Source organism: Sphaerulina musiva, assembly GCF_000320565.1.
Source record: "Sphaerulina musiva SO2202 unplaced genomic scaffold SEPMUscaffold_6, whole genome shotgun sequence".
NCBI classification, from domain to species: Eukaryota; Fungi; Ascomycota; class Dothideomycetes; order Mycosphaerellales; family Mycosphaerellaceae; genus Sphaerulina; species Sphaerulina musiva.
The window spans coordinates 553,547-567,035 of NW_016017388.1; the positions used below are offsets into that span (position 1 = coordinate 553,547).

The 13,489-nt window shown below is 51.1% G+C and overlaps 5 protein-coding genes across 5 annotated transcripts; 2 read left to right on the plus strand and 3 right to left on the minus strand.

The window, feature by feature from the left end:
- Positions 1–256: 256 nt before the first annotated feature.
- SEPMUDRAFT_126232 (uncharacterized protein) lies at positions 257–2,512 on the plus strand. The gene has a single exon (XM_016902045.1). The coding sequence runs from the start codon at positions 962–964 to the stop codon at positions 1,493–1,495; it is 534 nt and encodes a 177-aa protein (XP_016759932.1). The 5' UTR covers positions 257–961; the 3' UTR covers positions 1,496–2,512.
- Positions 2,011–2,505, minus strand: SEPMUDRAFT_25527 (uncharacterized protein; the record flags this gene model as incomplete). Its single annotated transcript, XM_016908397.1, has 1 exon — positions 2,011–2,505. A coding segment is annotated over one exon (495 nt), but the record flags the coding sequence as incomplete, so codon positions are not given.
- A 625-nt stretch (positions 2,513–3,137) lies between the features above and the next one.
- SEPMUDRAFT_149684 (glycoside hydrolase family 28 protein) lies at positions 3,138–4,983 on the minus strand. Its single transcript, XM_016905706.1, has 3 exons — positions 4,172–4,983; positions 3,958–4,122; positions 3,138–3,868 (listed from the first exon to the last, which is right to left on the minus strand). Exons 1-3 carry the CDS (start codon positions 4,817–4,819, stop codon positions 3,326–3,328), a joined length of 1,356 nt encoding a protein of 451 aa, XP_016759934.1. The 5' UTR covers positions 4,820–4,983; the 3' UTR covers positions 3,138–3,325.
- Positions 4,984–5,461: 478 nt separating this feature from the next.
- Positions 5,462–6,815, plus strand: SEPMUDRAFT_133799 (Gtr1_RagA-domain-containing protein; the record flags this gene model as incomplete). Its single annotated transcript, XM_016902587.1, has 2 exons — positions 5,462–5,773; positions 5,861–6,815. The coding sequence occupies exons 1-2, from the start codon at positions 5,562–5,564 to the stop codon at positions 6,813–6,815; spliced, it is 1,167 nt and encodes a 388-aa protein (XP_016759935.1). The 5' UTR covers positions 5,462–5,561.
- Positions 6,816–9,929: 3,114 nt separating this feature from the next.
- Positions 9,930–12,393, minus strand: SEPMUDRAFT_67121 (uncharacterized protein). Its single transcript, XM_016909776.1, has 2 exons — positions 11,910–12,393; positions 9,930–11,859 (listed from the first exon to the last, which is right to left on the minus strand). The coding sequence occupies exons 1-2, from the start codon at positions 12,251–12,253 to the stop codon at positions 10,056–10,058; spliced, it is 2,148 nt and encodes a 715-aa protein (XP_016759936.1). The 5' UTR covers positions 12,254–12,393; the 3' UTR covers positions 9,930–10,055.
- Positions 12,394–13,489: the final 1,096 nt, after the last annotated feature.

The window sequence follows — 13,489 nt, forward strand, 5'->3', positions numbered from 1 at the left end:
ATAAAGACTGTCTCTCTCTCGGGGATATACAGCGTGATTCAAAGCAGAGTCTCCCGAAGTAGGTAGTGTTGGTCTGGTGCCCCCCATTGATTGAATCGATGATGTTTCCAAAATATCATGTGCTTCTGAGATCTGTGCTTCTGAGATCTTGTGTTCCCTTTCGTGCTGGCTTTGTTCAAAAGACCATGATATTGCAGTCACTATGGAGAAGCGCGTAGAGCTTGCAAGTTTCCCGATTTCCTCGCCCCGGTTGAGAGTCCTTGTTCCCAGCAGATACATATGCATATGCATAGGTAGAATATGCTTTTTGCTGGGGTGGGGGGCCGGATAACAGGAATCGCGCGTCACGTTAAACGGACGTGAAAGTCTGTGAGACTCGTGAGGAGCTTTCACCACAATAGAATATTCTCGTCACTGAGCTTCTCAGTAGTGAGTGGTGTGTCATCATGATTGACGGTGTCTGTCGCGACTGCCCGTTGTCATAACAAACATGTGAAGCCGTTGTTGTCGTCAGTTCCCACCACAAAGCAGCCGGAGCTTCTCATTTGGTGAAATCGAGCACGACTTGGTCTGCCACTCTCGCGCTTCAGCTCCATCATCAACACCACAACATTCCGCCAACAGAGTACCGGTTCACCACAGTCCCACCAAGTACGATTTTCCCCTTCATAGTCTGTCACCATCCGCGCCATCAGCAGCACATATTCATCCTCACGCGGCTGACCACGTTCGCCAATCCCAACAGCAAAATGGCGATCAAGTGGACTTCTGAGCGCAACGAGAAACTTCTCATGCTCGTCATCGGCGGCATCCAAGTCGACAAGGAGAAGCTGGCTCAAGACTGGAAGGAGCAGTACCGTATGTCATCCCACTTCATCGTGTGAGTTCCAATCATACTGACTCTGATATAGCGGACGAGGATTTCCATCCAACTGCGCGCGCCATCGTCGAGCAGTTCAAGATGTTGCAGAAGAAATCCGGCGTCAAGGGTGGCACCGCAAAGAGGAGCTTCTCGACGCCCAAGAGTACTGCCAGGACAACGCCTGTCAGTGGGCGCACGACGCAGTTCAAGACACCGACTGGAAGCGCCAAGCGGGCCAGGGCGTCTGCGATGAGTGACGACGACGGCGACGACGACGAAACCAAGATGGATTTCGACACGCCGCTGGCGAAGCGCACTACACCGAGCCGTCGTTCCGGCGCTCGAAAGATCTATGCGGATCCTGACAGCAGCGAGGACGATGCCATAGCAGATGCAAACGGTGGCAATGACAGCGACGATGGCTTAGACGCGGCCTTCGAGGCCGTCAAGGCTTCTGTCAAAGTCGAAGAGGTCGTGCCATCCGTTACGAAAGAAGCAGGAAGTCACGACCCAAGCGAGCGCCCAGACAGTGTGACGGGCCGTATCCCAGCTATCGGTGCGAAGGGAAAGGCTGGTGAAACCCGAGGCCACCTGGAAGAGGACTCTGATGGAAGCGACTTTCTTCCTTTCTGAGACGGCTTCGACATGAGCGTGTCGTGTCCCTTGCGTGAGAGCACAACTTGGCCTGATGTGCTTGCTTCAAAACGGAAGGACGCGAGCGCTTGGAACTGCGCTGCATTCAAAGAACTTCCAGGGATAGCAGCGAGAAGAGCGGTAATGACACCGAGACATGGAGAGTGAAAACTTCACATCATGAATGAATTGACCATAGCCCAATCGTCTCCCAAACAGTCCTTATTCTCCAGTATCGTCTTTCCCTCCGCACCATGAAATGCCACCTTGATCGCAGTCTTCGCCAGCCTCTGCACCGCAATACTCGGCACCACCGCCTCCGTCACCACCGTCATGATCCCCTCCGTATCCCCCTTCAACACCCCTCCCGGCCTCAACGCTACCACCTCAAAACACTTATGCTTCTCCCCTCCATTAATCCTCATATTCACCTTTGCATCCTTCCCATCCCCCGGATTCAACCCCTTCTCTTCCGCTGCAGCCACCACCTCAAACAACGCCTTCTCCGCCGCGCCTTTAATCTTGCGACTCTCATTATACATCCACAACCGGCGAAACTGATCCTGCTCCGCTCCCCACCCAGAAATGAACACAAACCGAAACGGAAACCTCTTTTGTCCCGCCGCTGGCTGCTTCTCCGGAAATCCCACATATGGCTCCATATACTTTGCAATCCCCGCCTGAAACGCCTCTGCAGCCGCGACAGGATAATTCACTCCCACTTTCCTCGCAGCATCGATATTACTCGTCGTGGCCATGCCCGGCCCCACGCCCAGACTCCAAATACATGCTTCGACGCCTTCTTCGCGAAACCGTTGCAGGAGGGAATCGGAATAGGATTCAAAGTCTTCGTGCAGGATTTGAGTGACTTTTCGTGAACTGTTGGCTTGGGGCGAAGGGTGGGGACGTCGTGTGAGGAGGTAGATGTGCGTGATGTAGTTGTGGGAGATGAGTTGGGAGAGGATTTCGGTGCCGATGAAACCTGTGGAGCCGGTAAGGATGATTTTCATGGTGTTTGCTGTTTTTTTTAATGAGATTTTGCTGGTGATGTGGTTAGTAGGCGAGAGAAATGGGTTGTTCTTTTGAATTCGCCGTTGGGAAGAGTTGTGGGGTGGTTTGGGATGATGGAATGGGACAGGCAGAAGGTACATGTAACGAAAAGTCGGGTGATGCGGATGGGATGGGATGGGACAAGGAGCTGTAAGGAAGGTATGCGTGGGTAAGGTAAGCCCAACCATGAGCATTGGAAAGTGCTACGGCGTGGTAGGTACACGTGATGATCAGCTTGCCGAGTGTGGACAATATGAATACCAGACTCTGCACTCGACATTGTATGATTCTACAGACTCTTGTTCCGGCCAAGGTATGTGTTCAATGGAAGGTGGTGATGGAAAGCAATCTCGGATCTAGCCGGCCGGCTATTGATCTTCGCTATAGTAATAGAAGCTACCTATAACGAGGGAACTCACTGACTAACTGTTCGTTTGTCATTGAAACTTATTGTAAGTTTGAGAAGAAACGTAGATGAGATGAGTGAGGTTGGATTCAAAATACCTGAAGTGAGCATTTTGTTTTTTTTTTTCTTGGATAAAGGTACATGTATGATGTAGGCTTCAAGCTACCTTATACTACTACACTTTGTGGGGGGGAGTACGAATTTTGGATAATTGCAGATCCTTTTTCTTTGAGGCCAGATAGAGGCTGACGAAAAGTATTCTGGTGTTGGAGGGGGGTGTCTTGATATCGAAGAGATGAATTTCATATAGAAATCACACCACCATTGGTGGAAGCGAGGGAGTTGCGACGCGGCTTGCTCGACGTGCTGATGATCTAGGGACTAGCCGCAAGAGCCCTCATTGGCGGAATCCCCGGAAAAAAGTTAGCAGGCCAAGCCGGAATTGGAATCATAGCCGTCGTGCCAAACGAGTCGGCAAGATCGTCAGGCATCGTAGGTGCTTGGTAGCCCGTTGGAGCCGAGGTAGCCGTGAGAGTTGTCGCCGAGTAGGGAGGCGCATCGCCTGCTGCTCCAGCTTTGAGACAGAAAGGTGCAGGATCGTTAGAGGTGTAAGCACTTCTGCACGAATAGGTTTGACTGTCGCCGGACTCGGTCCACATGGCGAAATCTGTAATGTCGATGCCGGTGCATGGAGCGCCGTCAGCGCACATGAGTTTGATGGGGCCACGCTCGGTGCCGTCTGCTGCTGTACCTGTCCAGTTGGAGATTGAAATGTTGGAGAGTTGAACACCGTCTCCGGAGATGGGGTCCATGCTTTTCCAGTATTGATCGATGTTCAAGGAATAGGCGTTGGATCTACCGATGAAATTCTCTAGGACGATGTTGGATGCAGTGCCATCTCCGCCATTGCTTTTGATCTGAGTGGTAGACCAACATTAGCAATCCGCAGAAAGAGAAACAAATAAAGAAAAAATTAAGAAAGTCCATGACTTGTTCTTGCGCTTACCATGAATTGCTGGTTGGACTTGTACGTGTAAATATTGCGGTACGTAATGTCGCTCACGTCCACGCCGGAGCCAAGGGAGCCCATCGCACAACCGCCGCTCCAATTACAGTAAATAGATTCGACCAGTATATTCTTCGATGGTGATTTCACGGTCACGCACTCATCCTGAGGAGCCATTAGTGGAAGCAGAGGATCTGATAGCAACCAGACGTACCTTGTTGGTGACCATGATGTCGTGAAGCCATATATTGGTGCTCCACACGTCGATGCCGTCCAGACCACCTTTGTCCCCTCCACGAATGAGCATGTTGTACACTTCTCCACGATCGCACGTATCCATTACAAAGTGGAAGGCTGGAGCATCGACCAGAATGATATCGTGGATGCTAAAGTTGGTGATGTCGTAAAAACGCAGGATGCGCGCTCCATCTTTGCCGTCTTTGTGGAATTCATAGCCGTACCCCTGGACGGCGCCCGCGCCATTCGACGAGAACATCTCAAAGTCGTCGGTATGCTCGATGAATATCATGTTGCCATCTTCTGTGCCAGTCCTGTAGATTGTGCCATCGAGTTGAAATGCCCATGCACTTCCGCCATTGAGCTTTACCCAAGTGCTCAAAGCAAAGTCTCCAGAAGGGACCACCACAACACCTCCCGCTTTGCAAGCTTCAAATGCCTGGTTCAACGCGTCCGAGATATCTGTCTTGCCATCTGCTACAGCACCATAGTCTGTAATGTCACACGTCGCGACCGCCTTTTTGTCTGCGATGGTCGTCAGTGGTCCTACGCTCCCCGAAAGCTCGACAGACTGTGCAACGACCAGCGCAGCAATAGTCAAGAGAGGAGTCAATAGTGCATGCATTGCGGAGTAAACGAGCGAAAGAAAAACGAGAGAAAAACGAACGTCTGTGAATGGAATGTGCTTGAAAGACCTAGCAGTAATGGGGAGAGGAGTTCTAGTAGTCCAAGGAAGCAGATATGGCTAAGGACTGGATGCTGGCCCACAGTGGAAAAGGCATCGACTCGTCATCAGACTTCCTCTCGTCAACAGCAAACGAGAGATGCGAGACTGCGAGGTGGAAATGCCAGTGCATAAGTGTTGTAGCGCATATAGAGGCGGACTTCTTGAAGGAGGGCTTCAGCCGAGTTCGCTTGCCATTCCATGTATGTGAAACACTCGCCATGCGTGGCGGAGTGGGTAGGGGTACCGGTGAAGTTGCAGATCGGAGGTTTGCATATCACATTGACGGTGTATCTTGTCTTGCAGTGTTCTAGGACGGATGAGTCCCGTTCGTGACAATAATTTTATCATTATAACTGTGGCGGAGGAACGCGCGAAGTGGATGGAAGTGAAGTGGAGTGAAGTGAAGTGAGGTGTGGAGTGAAGGGCAGAGAACAGAAAGCGGAGCAGCGCTCCTTACCGCCAAGCAATGTCAAACCCACACCTCATCCCATTCCATCCTTGGTTGCTTTCTGTAACCGACTGACACACTCTGACACTCCCCTCTTTTCGACGCTAATCACAGCGCCAACGAGAGCGCGCGCGCACCGGCGGTGACTGCTGTTCCACGTAAATCAAAAACTCGCAGATATTGCACGAAAATATGAGTACGATGGAGCGCAGCAGCAAGCGCCACAAGCAGCGGAAAGTCTTGCTGATGGGCAGGTCGGGCGCCGGGAAATCGTCGATGCGGTCCATCATATTTCAAAATTACGTGGCAAAGGAGGTTCGAAAACTGGGCGCAACGGTCGATGTGGAGCACAGCAACATCAAATTCATGGGCAACTTGATGCTCAACTTATGGGACTGTGGAGGGTAGGCATGCTTTTTTCTTCTTCTTCCATCTCTGTTGCGCTTTCTGGTAGGGGTTTGGACGACTGACGATGAAAACCAAACTCGCAGTCAAGACTCGTTCGTCGAGTCGTATTTGACGAACCAGCGATCTCATGTCTTCACGTCGGTGGCGGTATTGATTTTTGTGTTCGACATTGCCTCCCGGGAAGCCGCTCCCGACATGCTCAGTTTCGCCAACACGATCCGAGCGTTGCAGGAGTTCAGCCCGAACAGCAAGATCTTTGTTCTCATACACAAAATGGATCTCATCTCGGGCGACCATCGAGGCACACTTTATGCGCAGAAAGCGAGCGACATCCGGGCGACGTGCGAGGATGAAGGCTTCACAGGCAAGCAAGTGGACATTTGTCCCAGCTCGATCTGGGACCAGAGTCTCTACCGTGCCTGGACACAAGTCATTTATTTCCTGGTTCCTAATGCCACTGTCATCGAAGGGATGCTCGGAAAGCTCGCCGAGTTACTCGATGCTCGCGAGATGATCCTGTACGAGCGCACGACATGCCTGGTCGTGACACATATCACGCGCGGAAGCGAAGCACAGAATCCGTACACGGACCGCTTCGAACGCATCAGCAGCATCCTCAAGACACACAAACACTCCATGTCCAAGCACACGGGGATGATGCCATCGGAAGTCTCGTTTGCAGAAATGCAGATCAAAACGGGCACCTTTATGTTCTTCATCACACGCCTGACAGAAAACACCAACTTGGCCGTGGTCATGCCCAGCGACGAAGCATCCTACAACGCCGCGCGGGTCAACGTGCAGCTGGCACGGCGAGAATTCGCACATCTCGATATAGTGGAGAAGAAGGGTAAAGAGGTGCAGTCCCACAACAGTAGTAGTAATACTAGTGGTAGTGGTAGTGGTAGTAGTATTAGTAGAACGAATCATGCTGCCACCTATCGCGAGACTGCCGCAACTCGCGACGAAGAGCGAGACGACGGCAGTGAGGATTCCGAACCCATGTCGTCGAGTCGAATCATGCACGATGGGCGATGATGATGATGATAACGATGATGATAATAATGATGATGACCCGAAGGAAAGGACTATTACTACCTACCTACCTCCTATGTACTAGGTACTACAGAGCTGGGCACAGGGGAGGGGGTAGTAGAAGCGAGCGCCTCCTCTCTAATAACAATCAAAATAATCAAAATATGTACCTAATAAAATAAATGCCGTACAGTACCACGCTTCTCCGGCCCCCAGTACCGTCGTAGTAGAGTGATGCGTTGAGCCTCTCCTCTTGAGACATATACATCCATGGTATCTACAGACTACAGTACAGGCAGGTAAGCGGGCGGGCGGGGCAAGCGGGCCAGACTTGTAGGAAGGGAGGTAATGCAATGTCTCGGTTGTCTTCGGGGTCTACCTGCATATAAAACACGCGAGCCGAGCGCCGCAAGCTATGCATCTAGCCGAACAATTTTTTTTTCTCTTTGTTCCTTTTCTAGTACCGTCACTAGTACATATGTAGTTCGAGGAGCTACCTCCTAGTTCTAGTAAGGTAAGGTATATAAGATACTGCTGGCGAGCTTGGCGTCGTCCTTTGCTTCCTGCTTACAAGGGGGCATGATATGTACTAGGTGGTAAGGTATACCGTATGTCTCGGGTAAGAGCACGGCACTGCAAGAAAAACAAAACATCCTGGATTTGAAACATACGGCATCTTTGTCGCCGTAGTAGGTCAGTAGTAGCAAGTTGTACAGTAGTGTAGTGCAGGTTTGTGGTATGGTGTGGTGGAGTGGAGCAGAACCATGTACCTTAGTACGAGTGGAGTGCGGAATTTGTGCGCGTCTAGACAGAGAGACCCATATTTCCTTTTTTCTTTTATTTTGTACATGTCGTTCGGCAGCGAATATGTCCACGGACCACCCACCGGTCGGGTGGGCCACTTGAGTACCTCCTACATGTACGGAGGTAAGTGACGAGAGAAAAGAACCCGCTTCGTGCCGTGGCGACACGGACGGACGGACCGACGGACGGCGGCGGCAGCGGCGGCGGGATATATATGCCAGCTCATCCATCTCTCATCAGCATCGCAAAAAGGAAAAAAAAGGAAAAAAAAAGTGACCGGGAGGGGATGGGGCCCCCCCTGGTCGTTCGTTCGTTCGTCCGTTCGGAGAAGAGTGAAGAAGGACGATCGACATGCGTGGACACACACCCGTCACACGCACACACACACACACACGCGGCTCATATATGTCGGCTAGCGAGGCCAGCTAGCAAGGTATATACACACTACCTTCTTACTTACTATGTATAGCTACCTCTAGTTCTCGGCCTCCTCCTCCTGCGGACATGGTTATGATTATTACTTACCTACAATTATTATTATCAAATTCGTTAAATCTTTCAAAATCAATAAGCTCGCTGCTCGGATATACTGCTACTACTACCTCCAGGCAGTCTGCACAATATAACTTCTCTAGAGAGATCTCGGGCTCTCACGGTTAGATCTTGCTGTACCTCTAGTAGGTTGGATTGGATTGGATTAGATTTAGGTTAGCTCTCGCGATCGGCATACATTAGGGTCATACGGTTTGGCGTAGCGAGGCGAAAAGAGGCGAAGGGGGTAAGGCGGGGCGACGGCAGATACACCGCGTGCCCTGCTGCATGTGCATGTTGCATGTTGCATGTTGCATGTGCATATGCGCCTTTGATCATGCAAGAACAACCTGTTATGTAAGGTATCTTGCATGTGCATGACGTGGTTGTTGTTGTTGTTGTCGTTGTCGTTGATTGAGGTGGCTGTTGTTTTGTTGTTGTTGTTGTTGTGGCTGATGTGGTTGATGTGGCTAGTGTGGCTATAGCTGTGGTTGTTGTGGTTGTTCCTATTATATATCCTGTATCATTGTCGTCGTCGTCGTCGTCGCCATCCCGCCGTATAAACGAGGCAATTAGTGTTCGGCAAGTGATATGTAGATCCAGCAATCTTATTATCATTATTAGCGAGCCGGGCGCGACCCCCAAGTTCCCAAGTCTTTCGGAAGTTCGGATTGAACTATCTTATCATGTCGGATATTGATATTCCCCGACATGATATCACATATATCATACCTGACCTTACCGTATACCCCTTCCAGTTGTACTATAGGAGCACGTAGACTGAACTTTCAGCATCCTACGAGCAAACATCTCTACCTACCTAGGATCTATATAGTAAGTCAGTCCCAGCCTACTACAACTATATCCTTGTATAGACTCCGGCAAGTCTAGTACCTCTTCCCTCTTCCCTCCTAGTTAGTAGTAGTAGTAATACCCTACCACCAAAATTCTCCTTCCGGCTGGGCAAAGATATTCTCCGTCTGGGCAGGGCTAAAGTACCCTCTCTTCCGTCCTCACTCCCTAACTAGCTCCATCAAGGTATAGAACTACCGAGTGATTCATCCATCCTACATCCGACGTCGGTACAAGCGATGGATGTAAAAATACACCTCTCAAACAACTACCTACTAGGTATATACAGGCCCCGAAATCCTTTTCAATTGCTGCTTTTGTCCCCCGGGAAGCGTCAGGTATTGATTGATTGATCGATTAATCAATTGGATACCAACCAACCTACCTATTTCCCCGTTCAATCCCATTCCTGCGGTATATACGAAAAACACAAGAGAGACAGACACATGCATGCAACACGCACATGCAGAGAACTACCTTACATGACCTTACCTTACCGTAACGAGCTGTAGGTAGGGAGGTACACGTACTACATGACATGTATAATATATAGAGCAGGAGCGTATGGGTATACTAGGGCTATGTATGTAGGTAGGTTCCTACATTACCTTGCCTTACCTTACCTTACTAACCTGAGGTATTCATCATTTATCAATCACGTAAGGGACCTAAGGTTGGGGACAGGTATGAGTAGGTAAGGTAGGTATTACATGAGTTTTACTTGAAAGCCTTTGAATCAATCCAACACTGATTGCAATTTTTTTCCCTTTCAACTGGCACACTGCCAGGCCTCATTACTGTATAAGGTAAAGGTATATAGGTTCCTATGTAAGGTAGGTATGTAGGTACCTCCTTTGGAAGTCCGAGACGTCATCAATCGTAGTAGTGCTGTTGGAATCCTATCCCGACGGAAATAACACACTCTCTCTTTTTCTCTTTCTTTTCTCTCCATAGCTGACTCGGGGAGGGGACATACACACACTCTCTCTCACACACTCACACACACACACACACACACATAACCTCCTCTGTCGATATATGCCACACACGACAGCCTTAGACTGTACGTTGGCCTGCATTACTGGGCGTCTTTCCACTCGTCGGATCATCTTCCCGCAATGCGTCAAAGTACAATCTATCGTCCGCGCCATATATGCAATCGTCCTCTTCCGAGAATTCCTTTTCTAGCGATGAGTGAACTCCCCACTCGCGCCCCAACCAGCACCCGCTGCGTGCCGTGAAGGGATGCTTCAACACATTGTGAATCTGATAGTATCGCTTCTCGCACGCCTTGTCCTGGTCCCGTGCGCTGTCCCAGTATCGTGCGAGCTCGCGTAACGACTCGAGGCCGCAGCTGATGAGATCGAGCGTCGACTTCAGTTGCAGGTCGAGACCACCCGCACCCACCACATCGATGGCCGCCAGAATCGCGTAGCCCGCAAAGGGTGTCGTGAATGAAAATGATGCAATGTGCCCGTCTTTCTCGGCCATGTCCCATTTCGCGGCCCGGAGCGTATTCATCACTTGCAACAACTCGTGCGAGTGATGCTGAGTCGCGCGAATGTTCCGTGTAACGGAGCCAGCAATCAGAGCATGTCTGACAAATCGATTCATCTTGACCCACGAGAGGTGGTACAGGAGATGCATCAAAACATACGGCCCGGAATAGCCCCCCTTGATGCTGCGTTCCACATTGTCTCGTGATAACCGCAATTGTTCTGGCAACCGGGACAACCAATTCTGGAGAACGGCCGATGTCTGCGCATAGAATCTCTCGTACGCATCCTGGTAGGTGACGCTCGATCGGTGCGGTGCTCGATAGACAAAGTCGACTACTTCGCCCCAGAGAGCAGCCATCAGACAGAGCCAGCCCATGGGCGAGATCGGACTCGCGGGTGTCACGTTCGCCATGGCCGGGTCGATAATGCCGTTGTCATAATGGGGTGCCTCGGACTGGACGCCTCGCTCGAAGCTGTCGTCTAGGCATGGGAGTCGCAAGAAAATATCCTTCGGATTGATCAGTGTACACCGACTGCCGCAATAGCGGTCCATCATGAATGCAGACCATAGCGTGCGGCGTTTACACTCGATGAGCTGTTCCGTCGAAAGTCCAAAATCGCTCCTTCCATTCGTGTCGTGTCGGGAGCAACCGTCCTCGGTGTTGTATCGAAGATAAAGTGCTGCACTGACCCCAGCAGCAATAAGCTCCCAGGCAGTCTCGTTAGCCCCCTTGGCATAGTGATATAGCCCCAGGAGCAAGCGACCCTGCACCACGGCGATGCTGTTTTGTCCTTGCGTATTGCGCAATGCGTCGGCGGCGACGTGCGCGCACTGCTTTCCAAAAGCAGCATGAGTGTCTTCGGCGAATCTCGACCCAATGGCAAGCATTGCATATAGCAGAAGCTTCTCATCACGGGACTTCTCAGGACATGCCCGCACCCAACCCAGGAAATGATGCCGGGGGAAAATGCCGTAGGTCGCATTGTTCACGTCCTGGAAGAAGTGTTCGAGTACTTGTAGCGTGACATCAGGATCTACTGCGAAAGGGTCCTCCGCCCACGACAGACCTCTGCCTTGAGGTCTCGTCGCCGTAGGTGAAGTTTGATGGTACGGCATGGTGACGGGCGGGGCGACCGCGCCGTTCCCACCGTAGATGGGCGATGCAGAACGGTGCCTCTTGTTGGGTATTCCAGAAGGAGAGTGTTCATCCATCGTACGTCGCTTACTCGCCATTTCATGCTCCATATCTTCTCCCTGGTGGGGACTCGAAGCTGAAACGCTCTTTCCAGGTGGGGATCCTGTTCCGGTAGGCCAGACGGAGCCTGAAGACGTTTCGCTCTGGGATTGGTGCGAAGGCGCCCTAATGGCTGATCAGCATGAAGCACCAGAGCTACTCGAGTTCGTACTCACTTTCGACAAGGCCGCTTCGCCTTCTCACACTGCAAACAACTCGAAGCGCCTGGTTCGCACTTGATCTTCTTTTCTCGACAGTCGAGACAGGCCATCGCTAGCCGCTTCCTCGGCTTGTTGGCTTTGGTCAGACCCCAAGCAGGGTTCACAGTCTCGCCATCGACATGTGTAGGAATGCGATATCCTCCCTCGTATAGGTGGAACGTGCCCTCTCCTGGAAGCTCTCGTATGCCCAAGTACTTCTTGGAACACTCGGGACCAGCAGGGCCATAGTTGTCACTGCTCGGGCGACTCAGTGGTCCAGTAGGAGTCCGATAGTGGTGTTCCTCGGGTCCGAGAGTCATATATGGACTTGGTGCGCCGTTGTGAGCGTATGAGCTGGTAGAGGTTTGGCGTGAGCGTTCGCGCGGGACCGGGTCGTAGCCTCTGGAGTTGGACCGAGGACCATATGGAGAAAGTGGGCCTGCATGACTGTCATGTCGCGAAATGGGGCTCGTGTCCGAGACTCGTAATTCCAAGCGCTTCGGGTGCGCTTGATAAGACTGGTGGTCCTGGGGAAGGTGGCTAGTTTGGGGATACCATGAGCCATGCCCATGGCGACCATCTCCATTTTGCTGGTTCGCGGTCGATGGGGGAGCAGGTGGTGGTGGAGGAGGAGGATGATGATGATGATGAACAGCAGTGTTGGAGCCCCAGCTCGAGCCGTATGTAGGAGGACTTGGCACCGAGGGCGCGGCTGAGGTCAAGATGTCGTGGAGTCGAGGTAAACTCTGCGACTGAGGTCGAAATTCCGCATGACTGCGAACAGGGCTTCGAAAAGCGTCGGGATGTCGTCGTTGGTGTTGTTCGGATGAGTCGTTGTAAGACTGGTGCATCGGTGGCCGTGGCTCCAAGGGCCGCGGCAGCTCCACATGGGCTCGCGGAGCTGGATAGGGCAGAATGTCACTGGTATGGCTCGAATGTCGCTCGTGGTGATGTGAGAAGGGTCTCAATGGCTCGGCTTGGGTTGGACCGTGCGACATGGTGGATCAGTCGGGCAGTGTACATATACTGCTGGTGGCAAGGCAAAGCAAGGTCTTCGGCATTGATTGACTAGCAGCAATGGCAGTCGGATGCAACGAGTTGGTTCGAGAAGTGGTTCATCAAGCAGTGCCGGCAGGAGTCGTAGCAATGGATCCAGACAGCGAGGAGTGGGTGGCGTGCGGCGCTGACTCGCACTCGTTCTGAGGTTCTACGCACTCCTGACTAAGCATTCAAAACGCATCCCAAGACGGAACGAGTGCATAGTTTAAATTACGAGTGCAGGTTATGTTTTTTCTTCTTCCTTTGTATCTACTTCTATCGAGCTATCTAAAAACTATTATTTACTCTATACTTACCGACTCTGTATTATAGTTCTCTACTATTTACTATCTCGACAATAGTAAATACTAGATACTATTACTATACCGTTACAATACCGTTATAATACCGGATCGTTACTATACTGTTACTATACTGTTACTATACTGTTACTATACTATTACTATACTATTATAGACTTTTTGTACCCTAGTACTAGTTCTAGTTATATATATTTA

Excerpts from the sequence above, each read along its gene's own strand:
- SEPMUDRAFT_126232 (XM_016902045.1), top strand. The coding sequence starts at position 962 with ATGTTGCAGAAGAAATCCGGCGTCAAGGGTGGCACCGCAAAGAGGAGC.
- SEPMUDRAFT_149684 (XM_016905706.1), bottom strand. The coding sequence starts at position 4,819 with ATGCATGCACTATTGACTCCTCTCTTGACTATTGCTGCGCTGGTCGTT. Across the intron at positions 4,123-4,171 it reads ACATCATGGTCACCAACAAG|GATGAGTGCGTGACCGTGAA; the intron begins GTACGTCTGGTT and ends ATGGCTCCTCAG. Across the intron at positions 3,869-3,957 it reads AGTCCAACCAGCAATTCATG|ATCAAAAGCAATGGCGGAGA; the intron begins GTAAGCGCAAGA and ends TCTACCACTCAG.
- SEPMUDRAFT_67121 (XM_016909776.1), bottom strand. The coding sequence starts at position 12,253 with ATGACTCTCGGACCCGAGGAACACCACTATCGGACTCCTACTGGACCA. Across the intron at positions 11,860-11,909 it reads GCGAAGCGGCCTTGTCGAAA|GGCGCCTTCGCACCAATCCC; the intron begins GTGAGTACGAAC and ends ATCAGCCATTAG.